Source organism: Chelonia mydas, chromosome 1 (genome assembly GCF_015237465.2).
Source record: "Chelonia mydas isolate rCheMyd1 chromosome 1, rCheMyd1.pri.v2, whole genome shotgun sequence".
Classification (NCBI taxonomy): domain Eukaryota; kingdom Metazoa; phylum Chordata; order Testudines; family Cheloniidae; genus Chelonia; species Chelonia mydas.
This window is the reverse complement of record NC_057849.1, coordinates 29,371,676-29,391,936: the sequence shown is the minus strand read 5'-3', so window position 1 is coordinate 29,391,936 and position 20,261 is coordinate 29,371,676. Positions and strand designations below refer to the sequence as shown.

Below are 20,261 nucleotides of genomic sequence, written 5' to 3'. Positions count from 1 at the left end.
TGCCTGTGCCAGCAGCCTGTCCCCCAGCTGAAGCCAAGGGGGTGCAAGGTCTAGTCTTGCTCCCAGGCGCTCTCTCCGCCTTGCCCTGCCCGCCCAGTGCCGGTCACAGCCAGGCCAGGAGCCCCCCCCAAGAGCCTCTTCCACCCAACCCAACACCTCGGGACCTTTCTGCCTCAGAGGGGAACAGTTCCCACCCCGGAAGTGACATCATCCTAAACCTCAATCTCCGCCCCAAGCAGCTGGCACAGGCAGGCAACATGCCAGGTCACGTGACCCCATGCGAACCGCCTCCCGGCACTTCCGTCAACACAGAGCGGGAGTGAGTGACAGGCGGGACGCGCCAATCAAAGCCTGCGAGGCCGCTGAACTTGAAGGCGGGAGTGTCTGGGTGGTGCGTTGGGGGAGCAACGGCAGCCGGCGCGGGGACTCCTGGGGGGCGCGCGGCCGGAGCCTTTAAATGTGCGTAACCGGGGGGGATGTCCTGGCTCGGCTGCCGCGAGGGAGGAACCCCTCCCCCCCCCCGGGGGGCACTGCCCCGCGGGGAGCGCTGACGGTTAAACTGCCCGCCAGCGCTGTGCGCGCCCTGGGGCCGGCTGGGCTGTTAGCGGGGCCGTGGGCCGGGGCGATGCGCCGCCCCTCCCAGCACATCTAGCCGGCGGCAACTCCCCGCCGCGCCGGCCGGGGCGCGGTATTGGAGGCCGCAGGCCGGGGCGGGCCCCGCCGCCGCCTTCCCGCCTTGCTCTCGTCGCCGGGGGTCTGGGAGGGTGTCACGGAAGGCGCGGCCGCCCGTTCTTGGCGTCCGAGCTGCACTCGTCCCCTCGTGACGGCCCTGGGACGGGGAGAGGCGGCTGGGGCGGGTCCGGCGGCCTGAGCGCGGGGAGTAGCCGCGGGGCGGTACAGGCGGAGGGGCGACGGTGCTTCCCGCGGTGTATCGGCCGAGGGGTGGGCTCAGCGCCTCAGCCGGTCAGGCCCCCTGTTGCAAAAGCGCTCACCCCAGGGACCGTGCAGTTCCTTGCAGTCCCCGCATCACAGGGCTCCTCTGCTCCGCTGCCTTCTGCCGTGGCCTGGGTTCTTCAGGACTGAATGGCCCTTGCCCTGTTTCACCCCCAGGCCGGGGTCTGAGGAGCTGGAGAGTTGAGAATTTGAAATAAACTAACGAAACCCCCAGTCAAAAAGTGACTGTGCTGGGTATAATGCAGGGATATCACCATAAGGTTGTCTGAAAGACTGGTCCTACAGAAGCCAGAGTTTGGACAGCCGCCCTGTGAGAGTAAGGTTTCAGAGAAGCAGCCCTGTTAGTCTGTATCTGCAAAAAGAAAAGGAGGCCTTGTGGCACCTTAGAGACTAACCAATTTATTTAAGCATGAGCTTTCGTGAGCTACAGCTCACTTCATCAGATGCAACATAAGAGTAAAGCATTCTAGTGTTTTGGTTACCAAGGAGATGAGACTTTTTGTTATGGATGGATACCTTTCTCTTGTAGTATTTTACTGTTCCATTCTTTCTACACACGCCCTTCCTGTGAACATCACTAAGGGACAGAGTTAAGGTTGATTAAACACCTAATTGTACGTTTAAATGTAAAATTTAAATTAAAACTTTCAGATTATGGGATTTTTTCTCACTTTTATTTTCTGTTTCTAATGCCTGGCGTGTGGGGTGTTTGGCCGGGGCGGGGGGGGGAGGTGTATAATTTTTGATAACAATAACATTTTTGTAAGGTATGTCTTACCATGAATTTATTGATGTGCACTCTCAGCCCTTTTGTCTGAGAGCTTCTCCAAGCAATATACCATTAATCATAGGTTTATTAGGTTAATAATGCATACCCTCATACTGTTTTGAATATCTTGGCGTCATAGCTACTCTGGTTTTTTTGGTAAATATAGTTTGTTTTTTATTATTGCGGTAGCTTTTCAATGGAAACAAAACCAGTTATCAGAAGATATGAAACAAGGAGGAACACAAGAATAGAAGAACCAGCATCCAAATCTCGGGTTGATTGGAGGCGGACTAAAAGAGAGACCATATTGCTTGATAGTGATGAAGAACTCACATCTGCTTCAGAAGACGAACGACTCTCATCTACATCAGAAGATGAAGTGGCTGAAAAACAAGAAACTGTAGTTAAGGGGTATAGTCTTTCAGATCATGAGGAGAAAAGCCATGATGACACAGTCGTAGAGGATGTGGAGGATGAATGCATCACTCCAGGAAAGCGTAAGAGGTCGAGCACATCTGTGATGTATGACAGTGACAGGAGTGATGACAGTGACATCCCTGTTAGAAAAGTATTTGCTAAACGTTATTGCATAATGGATGAAGATGAGTGTTCTCAAGAACAGGAACATCATAAAACCGCTACCACAGAAGAAGACTTGACTAATGGGAAGCAGAAGCGGCTAATGAAACTGAAAGAACTCGCAAGACAAAGATCAACCCAGGCATCCAGTAATAGTAAATATTGTGGGGTATGTTTTTACCTCTGAAATTAAATACTTTGTTTTTTCATACATATCACCTCACAGAATTTTACTCTCAGGATAGGTTGGGAGCTCCCCAAAAGTTGCAAGAGCTTCATCCCCTACACTTTCAAGGGACTCATGTTACAACTATGCAGTAGTACTGTCTCTGATGCCTTTAGTTTTGGTTTCTTTTTCTTTTATTGCCAAGGGCTGAAGAGCTCCTTTTGTTTGTTCTCATAGTCAGCCAGAAGACTGTATAGCATTAGAACTCATCTGTCCATCTTCTCCAAATAGTTAAGGATATGTTCCCTTTTTTTTTTTCTCCCCATAACTTTTTCTATTCTTTTAAAATTCCTTTTCTTTAAAAGGACTTGACAGAGACATTGGAGGGGGCTGCCAAACCTCCTCAATGGAGGAACATGCTACCTAAATGAGGTAGCTTAGACTTCTAGAGCTAAAAAAATTGCTACAGACAGACACAGGACTAGACATCTATATGAATTACATATGAAAGTAAATTTTCTTTTGTTTGGACAGTTAAAATCTCCCTTCTTGTTAATTGAACATGCAATAATCAAAGGTCAAAACGTGTGTTTGTGTGGGGGGAGGGGGTATACACAAAATTGCATATTTTACTAAGCAATGCAAATGTTGAAAATTTCATAGGGGAAGTATTGAAATGATAGTTTGTTTTAAGATGTTTTTAATTTACTTAGGATTCTGATGATGATGATGTGGAAATAATAGAAGAATCATCCTATCATTTACCCCTCACACCAACAGAAAGCAGTGACATTGATGATGACGATGATAGTATGAAAGACTTTATAGTTGAGGATGAGGAAGAATGTGCAGAACATGCTGAGGATGAAAACCAACCACAAGGGAAAGAACTGGCTACATCAAAATTCCAATTACTGGAATACTACATTCCACGCTGTAAGCTTAAAATAAGCAACAAGTTGATATGAATACTTTGCTTGTAAACCCATGATTTGGTGTTTATTAGAACTTGTCTATATTAGCTCGAAATAGTATGAAAGTGCGTGATAGCTTGAAAGTAGAAAATTAAAATTCAAAAATGCTATAGCTTATTGTAGAGGCATTGTAGCTTCCATACACAATCATTTTATTCCTTTATCTTACTGTTTTATGGTGGGGGTTAGCGGTTGGTAAGGTGCTGTACATGTATTTTTAGTTAGATGTGAGGTAAATTAGTCAGCCCCTGACGTTAGGTATCAAATTCCCATTCAGACACGAAACTTCTTGCTTGTGGTTACTAAAACTCTTGCTGCATTCTTCAGAACCAGCCATGTTAACCCTAATGTTCTGGCTGAATTCTGCTGTAGGTAATTGCTATTCTTGGGTAGCTACATGAAGTTCCTCCTGGAGTTTCTCTTGGATACAGTATCCTTTGCTTTCTGTCATTAACTATTCTGTGTTATTGCCATGTGCTGTTCAAGAGAATTTGTGTTACACCGCTGTCTCCAAGGTGTAATCAGCTAGTGGAAGGATATGTGTATATAGGGGGGGTGTGTGTATGTGTGTATGTATATATATAGAGGCTTGTATGGTAAAGTTCTTTGATATTGTTTGGGATGAAAGGCACTGTTGAAATGAAAGATCTTATACAGAAACAAGACTTTGGAAGTTATATTGAACTGAAATTTTGAAAAATTGAATAATTGAAAAATTACTTCTAAAAAATGTATTTATAGTAGTTGAGATTAGGTAGCTCTTTATCAAATTTTGCATGAAACTTGTATGGTCTGTATACAAATTTGTTCCTTGTGAGGCTTTTTTACATTGTTAATTGCTTTATCTGGTTGCATTTTTTCCAGTGTCTCGCTGTGACCATTATGTCCACTTCCAAAGAGTTGTAAAAGCTTTCCTCATCAACACAATTGATGACACTTTTTTGAACTCATTGTATGGTAAGTAGCATTACATGGCAGAAAATGTAATGCCTGTGGGGTAAAACATTATGGTATTTATGCATAAGGAAGTCATGTTTGGTAGTTGGTGTGGATCTGGGCATTAGAATTCCTGGGTTCTGTTCCCAGTTCTGCCACTGACGTGCTTGTGTGCCTTTAGGCAAATCGCTTAACCTTTCTCTGCTTCAGTTTACTCCATCTGTGAAGTGCGGAGAATAATCTAAGGGTTTGGCTGTGTAGAGATTTAGACTTTGTCTACACTACGCACCTTTTAGCGACCTAGTCGTGCTGCTAAAAGGCATGCAGTGTGGCCGCTGTTTGTTGGTGGGAGAGTGCTCCTGCTGACAAAGCGCTGTTCACACCAGCACTTTTTGTACACAAAACTTTTGTCTTTCGGGGGTGTGGGTTTTTTTTTTTTTTAACCTCTGAATGACAAAAAGTTTTGTTCAGTTGTCAGTGTAGACAAAGCCTCTGGGTGGGATCCACGAAGGGACTTAGCCCTGGTCTACACTACAGAATTACTTGTGTATAACTACGTCACTCGGGGCATGAATAATCCATGTCCCCAAGCAACGTAGTTGTACTGACCTAAGCGCAGGTGTAGACAGTGCTATGTCAGCAGGTGAGCTTCTCCTGCCAGCATAGCTACCACCTTGCACGGAGGTGGGTGAACTAAACCGACAGGAGAGCTCTCCCATTGGCTTAAAGTGTCTTCATTAAAGCATTACAGCGGCACAGCTGCATTGAAGTGTAGATCTGCCCAGAGGTGCCATGATGCTCAGGTTTACAGTGCCTAACTTTTAGGGTCCCACACAAGACTTAAGTTAACCAATATCTGTCTTTCCCCATTTGTGAATTGCCTTTGCGCTTACGCTGGGAGATAGGTGTCTAGAAGCTTAGAGGGAGGTAGCAGTGCACATGCTCAGAGGGGGAAATATGGGCACCTAGGGAAAACTTAGACACCGATTGAGTTTAGGTTCCAGTAGGATTTGGTGGAGTTTTGTGCATCACAGTGGAGCCAGGGTGTGAAAGTGTGCAACAGGCTAATGCGCTGTACAGAGTCACTGTGTGGACAAACCCTAAAAAGAGTGCTGTAGTGCTTAATTCTTTAAGGTTTGGAAAGTATTTTAAAATCTGGATGAGTTCCTCTCTGTATCAGGGATTTGTCCTTTGATGCAGCTGATTGATGCTTGATTAATAAAGAATTATATTAAATATGATTAATGCCACTCAACATCGATTTATGGGAAATAGTTCGTGCCAAACTAACTTGACATCTTTTTTGGATAAGATTACAAGTTTGGTTGGTCAAAGTAATACTGTTTGTAATATACTTCTGTAAGGTGTTTTGACTTGATACTTGACCGCATGACATTTTGATTACAAAGCTAGAACAATATAAAATTAACATGGCACACATTAAATGGATTAAAAACTGCTTCAAAATGTAATTATAAATAGGGAATCATCATCGAGTACATGTACTGTAGGGTCCCGTAGAGGTTGGTTCTTGGCCTTGTGCTATTTAAGATTTGTATCAATGATCTGGAAGAAAACACGAAATCCCTGATCCAGTTTGCGGTTGACACAAAACTGGAGGAGTGGTAAATAACAGAGGACAGATCACTGATACAGAGCAATCTGGATTGCTCGGTAAGCTAGGTGCAAGCAAACAATATGGACTTTAATATGGCTAAATGTGAATTTATATGTCTAGGAACAAAGAATGTAGGATGGAGGAGTCTATCCTAGAAAGTAATTATTCTGAAAAAGACTTGGGGGTTGTGGTGGATAACCAGCTGAATGGGAGCTCCCGGTGCAATGCTGTGACCAAAAGCGCTAATGCAATCCTTGGATGCATAAACAGGAGACTCTTGAGTTAGGAGCAGAGAATTTATTTTATTTCTATATTTGGCACTGGTGCAACTGCTGCTGGAATATTGTGTCCAGTTGTGGTATTCACATATCAAGAAGGAAGTTGATAAATTTAATAGGGTTCAAAGAAGAGCCACAAGAATGATGAAAGGCTTAGAAATCATGCCTTACAGCGATGTAGACTCAGGGTAGTAAGTCTCTTTAGTTTAACAAAGAAAAAGTTAAGGGTAACTTGACTACAATCTGCCTGAGGAACACATTTAATAATTGGCTCTTCAATTTAGTAGAGAAAGGTATAACATGATCAAATGAAGACTGGAATTAAGATGCAAATTTTTAACTGAGAGTAATTAACCATTGGAACAGTTTACATCACTGGCCACTTTTAAATCAAAATGGGATGTTTTTGTAAAAGATATGCTCAAGGAATTACTTTGGGGAAGGTCTGTGGCCTGTGCTATACAGGAGGTCAAACTGGATGATCACAGTGGTGCTTTTTGGCTTTGGAATCTATGAATCTTTGAATTACTCTATTTGTCACGTGCAACATCTTCCAAAGAGGACTTACAAGTAAATATATTAATTAGAGTTAAAAATATTTTTAAATGACCCATTTTAGCACAGTGTCACACTTTGTCCTGAACTAACAGGCACTATTTCTTCAAACTTTCCACATAGTTAAAAATTACTGAAATTTTGCACATATGCTATGTTTGAGGAAATTAGTTGTAATTAAGATAATTAGGTATAACAATCAGTAAAGATATGATTATATAGACCAGTGGTATCCAACTTTAATTTGTTCTGTGATGTTATCATTGAGCAAGAGAATTGGGTGGGGGGGGAAACCTATGTGTTTTAAAAATCCATTGTAATTTAATCTGTGACCACAGATAGAATAATGATTAGTGCATTTTAGTATGATATTGCTAAGAATGGAAAGTTGAGATTGTTTATATGCTTAATGTATTTGAACTTCTTTATGTAATATTTTGATTTCCTTAGTTTGTAATAAATGTTTTGGGTTTAATTACAATACTGTAATGTTACTATCATGTACTCCAAACCCTAACTCCCTCTTCACATAGCTTTTTGTCTAGCAATTAACTTAAAGGGTCTGTATAAATATAGTTCATTAAGCAATTACATTACAAACGTTGTAGGGAAAAGGACAGGAGCATCTGCTTTTTCAGACTTTTGATAAGTGTGAGTGGTTATATTTTGAGATTAACTGTTCTCAGATTGTGATCTTTGATTGGGCAGTTATTCATATTTTGAGTTTTTATTTCTATTCTACTTTTTATTATTGTGCAGCACCTGCTGTGGACAGGTGTCTTTATGCATATACCAAAGTTAATTTAAATGATTTGTGTAGCTTTCATGGACAACAGATTTTATTGTAAATATCCCTAATAATCATTGAGGTTACTGTTCTTCAATCAGTAAATAATTATATGGATGCTTTTCAGTGTGTAGACTCATCTCCCTGAATGAAGATTTCGTGGCTGGAAGAAACACATACATTCACTGAACATCATATATTGTATTATAGTGACTCTTTCTTTGAACAGATGGAACAAGGCAAAAAAGATATGCACAAGAAATTCTAACCTCACTCCATTATTTGGATGATCGCTTTATTCAACCTCGTCTTGAAAACTTAATCTCTAGAAGTCGCTGGAAAGAACGATATAAGGTATAGCTTCTGTCTTGGTCAATAAAGTGGCTCCAGGTGTCAAAAAAAAAAATGTTCATACACTCTACTCCTAACTGAAAATACAAATCCTAATAACTATTTGTCTTTCCATATTTTGGGGCATGATCTTCCCCTTAGTATTCAGGCATTTCTGTACACTTTAAACTGTTGTGATTCTCGCACGTGTGTCCAGTAGCTAGTTGCACAAACTACATGATAATACACATCTGAATGTTGAGGGGTAGTGTGTAAATACATCATGGCTACTTCCCTGTATTTCTAGCTAGATTCTGCCCTGAAAGATGTATTAACACTTGTCCCACTGACTTTGGTAGATGCCCCACACATGCACTTCAAAGAGCATCCTTTGACAGTTGGTTGTACTGTCACAATAAATTTTTGTAGATTTCTTTTAAAGAAACACACCAGTACAAAAACATTATATCTTCCAAGAAATTCAAAATATAGTTCATACAACTTGGAATATGAAATCAGTGTGAAATAATTCAGTCTCATGCATGTGAATGAGGAGAATAATTGAAATAGGATCAAATAAAATGAAATAAATGGAAATATGAAATGGGGTTGATTAGTGCCACAAAGACAACTGGAGATGAGAGTACTCAGCAACTCACGTAGTCAAGAGTTTTGGCCTTGGTTTAGGGGATATCCTGTTGAAGAGTTTTATGTAATATATCTTTGTAGGAGCGAGTGGATTGTTACCCTGACGTCCGCATAGTAATGAAGACTCCAATAAATAGATCCTGTCAAGCTTGTGAACTGCATCGGTACTGTAAATTTGCCGTGGTGTTGTCCGGAAAGCTGTACAACTATAGAACTTTGGAAACAGATGACTTTATGTTGCATGACAAACAGGTAATTTTTTTTTTTAAGTTCTTCTGTGTTCTTGGTTGGTGCTTTGTACGTTTCAGATGGTGAAACACTGAGATGATCCCATCATCATAACTAATCGCCCAGGGTGGTATGCACGGGGTTGGTTTTTTGTTTTTTTGTTGTTTTTTTTTTTTTTAAGTTGCCCTGAATTCAGATGTCTGAATCTTTATTCACCATCAGTCTTCACATTACTGGAGCTACAACCTTGGAAGAACCTTGGGTAGAGGGAAGCAAGTAATTATTGATTAACCAGTGCCTGGTGAAAATACTATACATTTCCACCATAAAATGGAAAATTAATATTAAATTTCATGCATGATCTCAGGTTTATCTATACCTTCTGCTATGAAGTCTACTCCAAAAATACTGTTCTACAGAAAATCAATATTTCTTTTATAAGCATAGTTAGTAATTTCTCTTAGATTACCTGAATCTGATTTTATAGGGAACTTCTTGAATTTTATTAATCCATAGCTTTCACAGTTTCTTGAACAAATTTTCAACACTATTTTAGCATCATTTGTAAATTCCAAAACTTGATACTTTTCATCTAAAATTCATATTTGAAATCACTTATCCTAAAGCTCTAGACACTTGCATAGATATTTAAAAATAAAGAAATTAATCCCGTTCATCTAGTTAACCTATCCAGACTTACTCCAATCCACAAAATTTAAATCAAATAACCAGTTAGACCATAACTTGCAGCTCACTGAAAACCTGGGAAAATAGATGAGCCTTGTAGTGTGCCTGGCAATTAACAGATTTGGGCTATTCTATACCAGGGTGATGGGAGCATATCCCTAAATCTAGTTTTCCTCTTTTGCTTTATCTGTCACAGGACAGCAGTAAATCCTAATGACCTGTGAGGACAGTCAGTGTAGTGTGTGTTACGATCCAATCGTAAATCTTGTATTGCTGCCTTAGGGAAGCACTTGGGTCTCCAAGGGCAGATATCAAAACCCCCACCTAAACTCAAGGAGGTAATGAATTATCCAGGACAAGGATGTAATCTCCACTCCTTGTTTAAGATCAGAAAAACGTCAGTAAAAAGTGAAATGGTTCCAGGGTTAACTGCACTTCTTCCCCCTTTGTCATCTGCTCAAGGGTGCCTCTTTATGTCTTGGGACTCCAGCCATCACTCCTCAGTGGGTGATACCCCTTTAGTTCTGGGCCTCAAAACCAGGGATTTAGGCTTTCAGTCCTCCTGCAGTTCACTGTGATTGTCCCAGCACATCTGAGCTGAATCCAGCACCTGCAGTTCACGCTCTCAATGACCAGCCAGCTATCACAGACACAGTATGCGTATTTTTAGGACAAAAGCATTACAGAGTTATCATACCCAAAAAAATAAACTGTCTATATGCATAATAAGCTTACAGGGTGTTACCCATCTTCCACATGGAAACCCTAGTAAGTTTCCAGTGCTTCAAACCCATTCAGCAGGGTTTTCCCCCCTTGGTTACAATTACATGTCAGTTTGAGGGATACTCAGCCAGTTCAGGCTGACCCTTTGTATCCAAACTCTGTCTCCTGGGCCTGTTGAGCCAAGTCTTAGTCAATATATGCAATTCGTTTGTTCTTCTCTGGAGTTGTTTACCTATCATGGGATCTTTAATAATCACCTACTACTGACTTTAGTTCCTGGATGAAGCTCGGTAACCCTCCCCCATATAGCTAGAATACAATCCCTAGCTCACAAAGATACGGAGACAAAACTTGGACTAATCCCTGGACTCACAGCATATGGCACATCTCAGTAGAATAATCTTTTGAAGTTTCCACACTTCCCAGGTCTTGCATGTGTTACCAAACAGAATCTTCTTTGTTGGGGCACCTCTTGGATGGTCTGTTATCCCACTTAAGAGCACAGGCCATTTTAAAACTTGGAACAGAGATACAATGTCATACTGAATTTATAGAGTTACTTTCATTACAGTTCATCTTTTCAGTTTGGGTTGGACTATTCAATATCAAACTGGAGCTTAGTTTTTCTTTTCTTTTTTTAACACGTAACCATCATAGTGTACCCTGACCTGCAAAAACGCATCTTTTGGGGGACTGAGGATGAAGTACAGTCTAGTTCAGAAGCCACGAAACAAACCAGGGAATGTTACGTTACCCTAGATTTGCCCCATTTTGCTACTGTAAACAGCAGTGACTCCTTGGAAGCTGCCCACACTACCTCCTTATTCCTGTGGTGATCCATAATCCAGCCAGTATTGGGTGCTGCTCACTAGTACAGTGCTGGAGGTTTATCTGCAGCCTGTTGACCCAAATGTCCCGTCTTTGCTTTCGTGGCACTTAACTCAACTGCAAGAGGACAGTGTAATGCTAAACTGGCACTTCAGGAAAATAACTGAGTGAAGGAAAAGTCAGTGCAGCCTCAGTGGATCAGAATGAATGGTATTATGTAATTTGGGCTTTTTTAAAAACTATAGAAAAGCACCAGAGAGAGGATGAAAACTTCACTTCGGCCCTTTCTTCTGCACCTCAGTACACCTCCTTTTAGTTGTAACAAGTACAGGGGGGTTTTTTCCCTCTGATCTCTGGATTTTTTTCTCTTCATACCTACTGGGTGTGGTTGCTATTTTACTTAGGTTTCCAGTGACTGTTTTTGTGCATAGCCTTTTTCTTTCCTATCCTCTCCTTGGTTAGGCCAAGATGTCGCATGTAGTTCAGCATTATAGATGTCAGTCCTTTGCTTTGCTGCCATGTGCCCTATTATCTGGACCATGTCTTCTGCTTGCCAACGTGGTAGTAACATTGTTTATATTAAGAGTAAACATAACAGTTGTGGTGTGCCTTTTTCTCATTCTTCTCTTTTGTGGTCAAGTCACTCTGTGCATTCCACATCAGCAGGCATAACAAGTTTGGCTAGTAGAGCCACCTAACACAGACAAATTAAGCATTAGGAAAAAGTCAGTGAGATATCTGAAATTAACATTAGAATGAATGCAATATATAGACTTTTTCCAAGGCTGAGTTCTAAAGAAGCTTTTGGTAACTTTAACAAAATCTTTCTTGCTTAAAAAAAGTGAAATGTTTTCAGATATAAAGTGTAGACCAGGGGTAGGCAACCTATGGCACGCATGCCAAAAGCGGCACGCAAGCTGATTTTCAGTGGCACTCACACTGCCAGGGTCCCGGCCGCCGGTCCCGGGGGCTCTGCTGCCGGCCTGGGGTACCGGCCACCGGCCCCACTTAGCCCATTGCTGGCGCTGGGTCCTGGCCACCGGTCCGGGGGGCTCTGCTGCTGCCCTGGGGTCCTGGCCACCGGCCCGGGAATCTGCAGCCGACCCCAGCTGTGGCCCGCTGGCCCCAGCCTGGGGTAGTGAGGGGTGCAGACAGGGGCAAGAGGGGGCACAGCTCAGGACCCCCACCTTAAAAATTGTTCCAGCACCACTGTACTGGGATATTTTTAAGTCCTGATTTGCTGCTTACATCACTATCACGCCACGTGGAACAGCGCATTGCATTTGACGTTGAGATTAGAATGTACATGCAAGAACTGGAATCAGAATTTTCTGACAGATTTCAAGATTTCCAGCGATTTGGTCCAATGCTTTCTTTTCTAATTAAACCTGAAAAGTTCAACAAAAGCTACTGGGATTTGTCTGTATTTCAGTGGATGGGTGTTGAAGATTTCAAAATGTAGCTCATTCAGTTAAAAAGCTCAGAATTGTGGGCATCAAAGTTTGGAGCTCTGCAGAGTTCACTTGAAGCTACCGAGAGAGATCATGGGGCCTCTATTCTGATCTGCTGGATGTCCCTGCTAGTGAAATTTAACTGTTTGAAGAAAATTGCGTTTGCAATGCTTTCAGCATTTGTATCCACATACCTGTGTGAAGAGGTATTTTCACACATGAAATCTGTCATATGTCCCTCTCAGAGCCGGTTAACAACTAATCACTCAGAAGCCTGTGTGCATCTTAAAGTATCCAGAGACATGCCAGACATTGGAAAACTCAGCAAGGAAAAGCAAGGGCAAGGATCACACTACACTGATAAGATCTGCATTTTAATTTAATTTTTAAATGAAGCTTCTGAAACATTTTAAAAACCTTATTTACTTTACGTACAACAATAGTTTAGTTATATATTATCGACTTCTAGAAAGAGACCTTCTAAAAACGTGAAAATGTATTACTGGCACACAAAACCTTAAATTAGAGTGAATAAATGAAGAGTTGGCACACCACTTCTGAAAGGTTGCTGATCCCTGGTGTAGACTGTAATATTAAAATTGTACCATATTGGGAAAACTTCAAGGTAAAATGAAAAAAATTAAAGGATTTTGAATTAGTTAATACAAAAATAATATGCTGAATTCAGCAAGGTGTATAGAGAATACGGGGACATTCAATACACAGTCTCAACTGCCCCTAAATATCCATAATCCAGCTCTTGATTGTTGGGCATTCTGGGATGGTACAGCAAGTGAAGATGGATTACCCAGGTTTCCAGTGATTTTTACAGCATTCTTTGAGGCATAAAGGTTGAAGCCATCAAATGCAACACCTATATCTGTGCATCACAGAGGCTTCCCAGATATAAAATAGTGATGAGTGTGGAATACAAGGGTTCAGGTTCCCACAGTGCTGCTAACTTAGTCTCCATACATGCACTGCACAATTTGTGGTTACGTTTAAAACCAGTATTTTGTCAAACTGTTCTATGGGCTTTAGCAAGAGGAAGAAGGTAACATGCATGTACGGATTTGGTGCATCTCTGACGATTTTTTTCATTTCCTGAATGTCCAAAATGGTTGTGCATTCTTAGTGTGACTCTCTGATATAGCTTTTGATTTTTAGTCTTTTGAGCTTTTATTCTTAATAAATCCAGACTTTATTTCATACAATTTAATATGAATGTTGAAATGGCTGCATCTTATGACTCCAGCAGGTAGTAAGTATAAACCAGAAAGGATTTAATCAGTTTTCCTCCAAACATCAGTGTAAGCATTGCAGGGGATTTTGTAACAGAGTTGCTTAGGTGGATTCACTGGCAGCATTTCACTTTTCCTGCACAGCTGTGAATGGTGGTTCTTGAGGAACAGGGGCAGATGGAACTGCAGTTGCACTGAATCACCAGTCATTGCCCCTGTAGGGTTGGGGTGCAAAGAATGTGGGGGCTACATTGCTTATAAAATAGTCAATCATATAGTATCAAAGGCTGTTTAGTTCATTATTTCAAAATACTAAACTGATTTAGCCATGCATTGTATTGTCGAGATGATCATTGCTTCACGTTAATTTATCTTAGATAACCAAGTTTGTTCACTTTTATATAGGTTTTGAAGGTTGGCAGCGTGTGTGCAAATCGTACAAGGGTTTATCATAATCTGAAACATTTTAAATACAAGTTGTATCAGCGCTGCTGCTCGGTTACAGAGGTGGAGGGCATTCAGGATGAGCCAGTCAAAGACACAGTCGACAGGCTTTTCAGTCAATTGGAAGAGAGTGGCTGGATTCAGGAGGTATGATGGAATCTGTCATTGAGTTAATTCCTTTGTATCAAAGGGGGTGGTGACAGCAATGCTAAATAAAATGTTCGTGCTTTAACTAAGCAATAAGTTGTAAGAAGTAGTGCCAGGTTTCAGAGTAACAGCCGTGTTAGTCTGTATTTGCAAAAAGAAAAGGAGTACTTGTGGCACCTTAGAGACTAACCAATTTATTTGTGCATAAGCTTTTGTGAGCTACAGCTCACTTCATTGGATGCATACTGTGGAAACTGCAGAAGGCATTATATACAGAGACCATGAAACAATATCTCCTCCCACCCCACTCTCCTGCTGGTAATAGCTTATCTAAAGTGATCACTCTCCTGACTGTAGTTCATTCAAGATGGTAAAAAGTAGACATCAGCCATGCAAGACTTGTAATAACTTCCCATAAAGTGCAGTGCTGCTCTGAAAAGTGACTCAAAAATAGTACCTACTTACAGAACAAAGCTGTTCCCTGCAAATAATCGGTCTTATTTTAGTCACAAAAGTAAGCGAGTACCTTACTGATTTTTTTTTTTACTCTTTTTAGCACTGCTGGACAGGTAAGATGAGGGAGCTGGATTCTATTCCACAGCACCAGCAAAATAATTTATTTGGTTCCAATTATAGTTAGATTCTGAGTTTGCACAGGTGTAATTCAAAGCGTGATATGAAGGAAACAGCGTTACACAAGTGTAACTGAGAATGTTAAGTTCTACAGGCCAAATTCCAGTGACAATATGTGAGTTTGACTATTGGGGAAAGGCCCAGTAACTTGACCAAAAGGAGGGAAATCCTTAAACTAAAGGGGGAGGAGGGGGGAGTGTAAATCGGAGACAAAGGAGGGATTTGCTTGGGCCATTTAAAATACTTCCAGCTTATATACTAGTCTGATAGACTTTCATCTGCTGGATTTCAGATTCAAACTTCCAAGCAAATTCTTCTTTTGGCCATTTATTCTCCTCCATTTAAAAATGTGACTTTCAGGCCACCTCTCTCTTGGAATGGACCCATTTTTGCTTGTCTGTAAATGGACAACTTCCAATAGAAATAGGGCCCTTTTTAAAATGAGTTTTTAAAGCATGAATATTTTTGGCAAAATGAGCCCATATTAATGTCCTAACAAAATGCATAATGTAACATTATTAATAACAAAATAATAAATACAAGAATAAAAATATATTAATATGTATGTACTGCTGCAGTAGTCGGTCCATGTGCTACATGTTACAATACTGGGGTCTTAGTTAAAAGTGTAAAAAGGAGAAAAAAAAAAAAAAAAAATTTGAGTAGGTGGTGCAAGTACACCTAGATGGTGAGATGTATTTCATGGGTAAGCCTCCAGTGTTTCTGTATCAGGATCAGTTTTTCTTAATTATTTCGATTTCTTAAAGCTTCATGAAACACTATAGGACAAATTACCTGAGTACAGCCAGGCTTACCAAATAGGCTTTGGTTCTCTCTGCTTCTGAATCAGTGCTGCTGCTTTTGTTTATGCATTAAGCTTGGCACAACAAGCAATGTATTTACTTCATTCAGTTGCTGTATTTGATGAATTGACATAGTTTTTATTTTATATGCAGAGATATGATCATCTGGAAGAATATATGAATGATGCAGATTACTTCCAAGAAGAGAAAATGGACTGAGTGGTCATGCATCTCTCTGAAAGAAGCTTTATAAAAATCTGTAATTAGCTACAATATCCACCTGTCCACAAAAAAATCTCCAAATGCTTTTCAGGATGTTTTCTTACGCTGCATTGTATTTAAGTCTGTAGCTGTGCCTGTAAATTGCCAAATATATGAAAAGAAAAAACAGCATATTCTTTTATACCCCTTAATTTTAAATGTAAAAATAGTGATTTAAAGATGTTTTATGAAGTAAACAACCTTCTGTTATGCATAGGTCACTTGAACTTTCCTTTGTGGTTAAAAAGACTAGCATCCAAATCCCTGTGTATTCATGAAATAATACTTCTGTGTATTGATGCCCAGCTCCATGGCAGAGTACTTGAGAGATGGTAAGCCCCAATTAACCCTTTTTGGGGTAGGAATACTTTAATAGAAAGTATAAATTGTGTCCCATCACATCCCTGTAAACTTGAAATATGAGCAGTAACCAGTTAACATGGTTATAGTGAGGATGAAACATAACTAGACACATTCATTGTTAATCCAGTGTCAAAACCACCTTCACTTCCCATTTCTGGAGACCTAGAATACTGCAATTTGCATCTAGCCATAGCGGCTGATATGAAAGTGGCTATATGTAGTATAGACGGCACAATAGCTACTGCCATGTACAGAAAGATAGGTGGATAATTCCTGTAAAACTAACTAATAACAGTAATCGCCTGGCTGACAGGTGGGAAGGTGTGCAAAACCTTGTTTGTATTATGTCTACTAGCGTGTGTGGTGGGGTGTAGTACCTCTCTGGGACATGTAAAACCCTAACCCAACTTTCTCTCTTCTGGCTCTTCAGAGATATAAGAAGAGTTAGGTGATGTGGTGCACATTAACCCCTTGGCCCACTTGCTGCACATAAAAGAAAGCAGGCAGTGGCAGTGCAAAGAGACTAGTGACTAGAGGAAAGGTAAATGCTACTCTTTTTTGATTGAGTTGTGGAAGAGGATAATTACTTCAAACTGTTCTTACCTCCTGGGAAAGTAAAGGACATTTTTTGTTGTTGAGCCATTTGTTTATACCCTATGCAGGAACAGATACTAAAGTGAATGTTGTTCTTGGGGTGTAGTCTGATCATACCTATGAAGAGAACCTACACTCTAACAGTGCTATATATTCGGTATTATAATACTGCTGTAGTCATACATGCTTGTCTCCCTGGGAATGGTGGTTTTATGGCTGAGCATGTTGCAATGATGGTCTGAGGTTAAAATTATTTTTTGTAACTCAACACTGTAAAATTAATCCATATTTAAGTACGTGATCTACTCACAGGCAGTATCCCAGCATTGATACATTTCAATTACATAGGTCCCAGTGTGTCTTCATGCCACTAACTGCATATTGTCAGAATAAAATACGTATGCCAAATATGTCGCTACAGTAGTCACCCTCCAGAATACCTCTGGTAGATACCCAATTGCCCTGCTTTCCCATGCTAGCACTTATATATGATCCCATAAGGTGTTTGGCAAATGTATGAGTTAACTATGCTTTCTGCAGTGATGACTTGCTTCCCTCCCCACTTTTTTTCATTGTGGTTTGGGGCCTGATGCAAAGCCTGTCAGAGTCAAGGGACAGACACCTATATTCTTCAGTAGATTTTGGATCAGGCTCTTGAGGAAAATCCTACTAGACTTGGCCCTGATCACATCACTTTTTAGGAAGACCAGGCCTCTTGTACAGTGCACCAGAAGAAGAACAAGCTGTGTACCATGTTACACACAACCTTGTCAAATGTACACCATGCACCAGTTATGATTGTGCCCTAGGTTTTCATAGTTAACACTTGAGGGTGAAATTATTACACAGTACCACTTTGTTACATACTACTTTTCCTTCTGTGCAAACTTTTTTTTGTTGACATTTCTAATAGGCTTCATCTTTGCAGATGAATACAGTTCTGCTACAAGACGTCTGTATGTTTAACCTCCTTTGCAAAAGTGGGCGATGACACTGATTTTTCCACCCCATATTTTGTTAGCAGTCAAGAGGTTTTCTGTATCTCTCTAACATTTACCATGCTTAAGTTTACACTGTTCATGTATAAAAGCCTTGAGCACATAATTGTTAAGAACAACAACTGTGGAAAGCGGCTTTGAAACACATGTAGTTTTGTACTGCGTAATGGAAGATATCTCCTGCCACCTATTCAGTTAAACTACACTGACAAAATAGGGGATGCATTTTAATAAAAATGAATGTGCTTTGTACCTTTTTCACAATTTTTCTCATTCATACAAGAAAGAATTATTAATAACCAGTATTTAATGTAGAGTAAGTGAAGATTCCTCTTTTAGGTATGTGCCTACTCCTGTGTTGGCTAGAAACCATATACTATGTTTAATGTCTACTTTGTACTATTTTTTAAACATACTTCATATTTTCCCCATCCAATATAAAAAGGGGTTAATTTAAAAAAATAGTTTCTTTAGTCCACAATAGAAAAAATATTCACCTCACTGTAGAGGAAGTACAGGAACAAATTGATTATCATTCTGGCAAGAAATCCATCACAGCAAGGAAAGGCTGAAAATGTACTTGCACCGGGGAACCTGCTGCAAGAAGACAGATCAGGAGGCAAAACTGAGACATCTGAATGTAATTACACTTTTTACTGGCTTGTGTGGATTGCACTAGCTTAGGCACATCCCCGTTTACTGACTTGCACATTCCAGCTCTTGTGCATCACTTCTGAATTTGGCCCTTTCAGTCTTCCCCCATATGAGCAAAACAAGGAGCAGGGCAAGGCATTCGGGTGAGGACAGACCAGTAGCTGCAGTGACATTAGCCATTACTTGTTACATGTGCACAGAGTAGTGGCACGTACTTCGCAACAGAACACTGTTTAAGCAGTTGTGGGGGGTTGAGAGGGCTTTCCCCGATTTCCAAAAAGCCTGGCCTTAATTCCTAGGACTTAGACCAGGATATCCTTGTCAAAGGTAAGACAATGCAATTAAGGCTGTGGATGGGTTTGTCCGGTAACGTGGTATCTGGAAAGGAAGAAGCTGGTGGGAATTGTGGCCAAAGAGATATTTCAGAACCCTACATGCATTCGCTCCAAAGGATTACATGGGGACTAGTAGTGCAGCATTGCCACATAGAATAAACAGCTCCTTCCCAGCTGTGACCAGCTAGAATTCCCAGCGAGTCCCAAACACATTTGAAGTGGGTGAGATGTATTTCCCAACTAGCCCCATGTCCCATTATTACATGTTACCTTTTGCAGAGTGGAGAGGAACTTAATGATACCTCTTAAAATACAGTAATGGGAAATCTTGATTCCATTGCAACATTATTCCATCAAATAAAATTCTAGATTTCTGATTTAATATACTTAAACGGATCACTACAAAATTCAAGACTACATTAACGAAATGGTAAGGGATATAAGTGAATAGAAGTCAACAAAATTTAAACATGTTCTGTAAAGTAATATTAATTTGCATATATGGAGGATATATTTTTTTAAATCCTATTCTATTAACCATCTGAGTATGCAGTGTGTGCAATGTGGGAGAGTTAATGTTAATAAGAGAGGCGTAACTTCATTTCTTAAAATTTTTGCATTTAAATTTGTGACCTAAATTATCCGTTAATATTGTTTTTTACATTTAATTTTCTTGTTATTTAAGAAAATAAAGTAAACCGTGTCTGTACTTAATTGTTATGGCAGGAGCCACCAGATAGGGCTGTCACTTACAAGTCATCTTACAAGTTCTTTTCTTAATATGAGAGCACCTTTGAGTCTTTAAAGAAGTTCTGTGTTAGTTTTGTGATGCAAATTATTTTATGAGGAGTTGCCGCAAGCAGAACAGCATGTGCTCTCTGCCTCAGTCTCTCTAACTGGAGTCAGTTCTTGGGGCAGAATAGCTTCTTGGGAACTGGGCATTAGTGTTTGTGCTGAAATTTGTGAAAGAGGGGATTGCATAGGTGCTCTTTTTGACCACCTCCTTTCAAAGACTGGTGTATATACTGTTGGTAAATTCCTAGATTTTTAAGGCCAGAATGGACAATGAGCATCCGGTGTGAGAAAGTAAATTTCTAGCATATCAGAAGGCAGTTACATGTATTCCCATTTTTAACTTAGCCAGTATATTTTTATTTGAATAAATAAAGGCCTGCAGCTCTAACCTTCTTTTAGTCATTCTGAATAAACAGTGTGGGTGTGTTAGATAAATACATGTAAATATGGTAAAAATGTTGCACACATCAAACACCTATAAA

The 20,261-nt window shown here is 40.4% G+C and overlaps 1 protein-coding gene across 5 annotated transcripts; it reads left to right on the top strand.

The window, feature by feature from the left end:
* Positions 1 to 284: 284 nt before the first annotated feature.
* Positions 285 to 18,252, top strand: CCDC82 (coiled-coil domain containing 82). Of its 5 annotated transcripts, none has more exons than XM_037889798.2 (8): positions 285 to 459; positions 1,913 to 2,471; positions 3,182 to 3,404; positions 4,307 to 4,399; positions 7,846 to 7,970; positions 8,676 to 8,846; positions 14,158 to 14,343; positions 15,933 to 18,252. In XM_037889798.2, the coding sequence occupies exons 2-8, from the start codon at positions 1,920 to 1,922 to the stop codon at positions 15,996 to 15,998; spliced, it is 1,416 nt and encodes a 471-aa protein (XP_037745726.1). In that variant the 5' UTR covers positions 285 to 459; positions 1,913 to 1,919; the 3' UTR covers positions 15,999 to 18,252. The 5 variants fall into 5 exon arrangements, with proteins under 5 accessions (XP_037745726.1, XP_043385258.1, XP_007059456.1 ...); XM_043529323.1 differs by lacking the exon at positions 285 to 459 and adding an exon at positions 482 to 553; XM_007059394.4 differs by lacking the exon at positions 285 to 459 and adding an exon at positions 581 to 1,568.
* Positions 18,253 to 20,261: the final 2,009 nt, after the last annotated feature.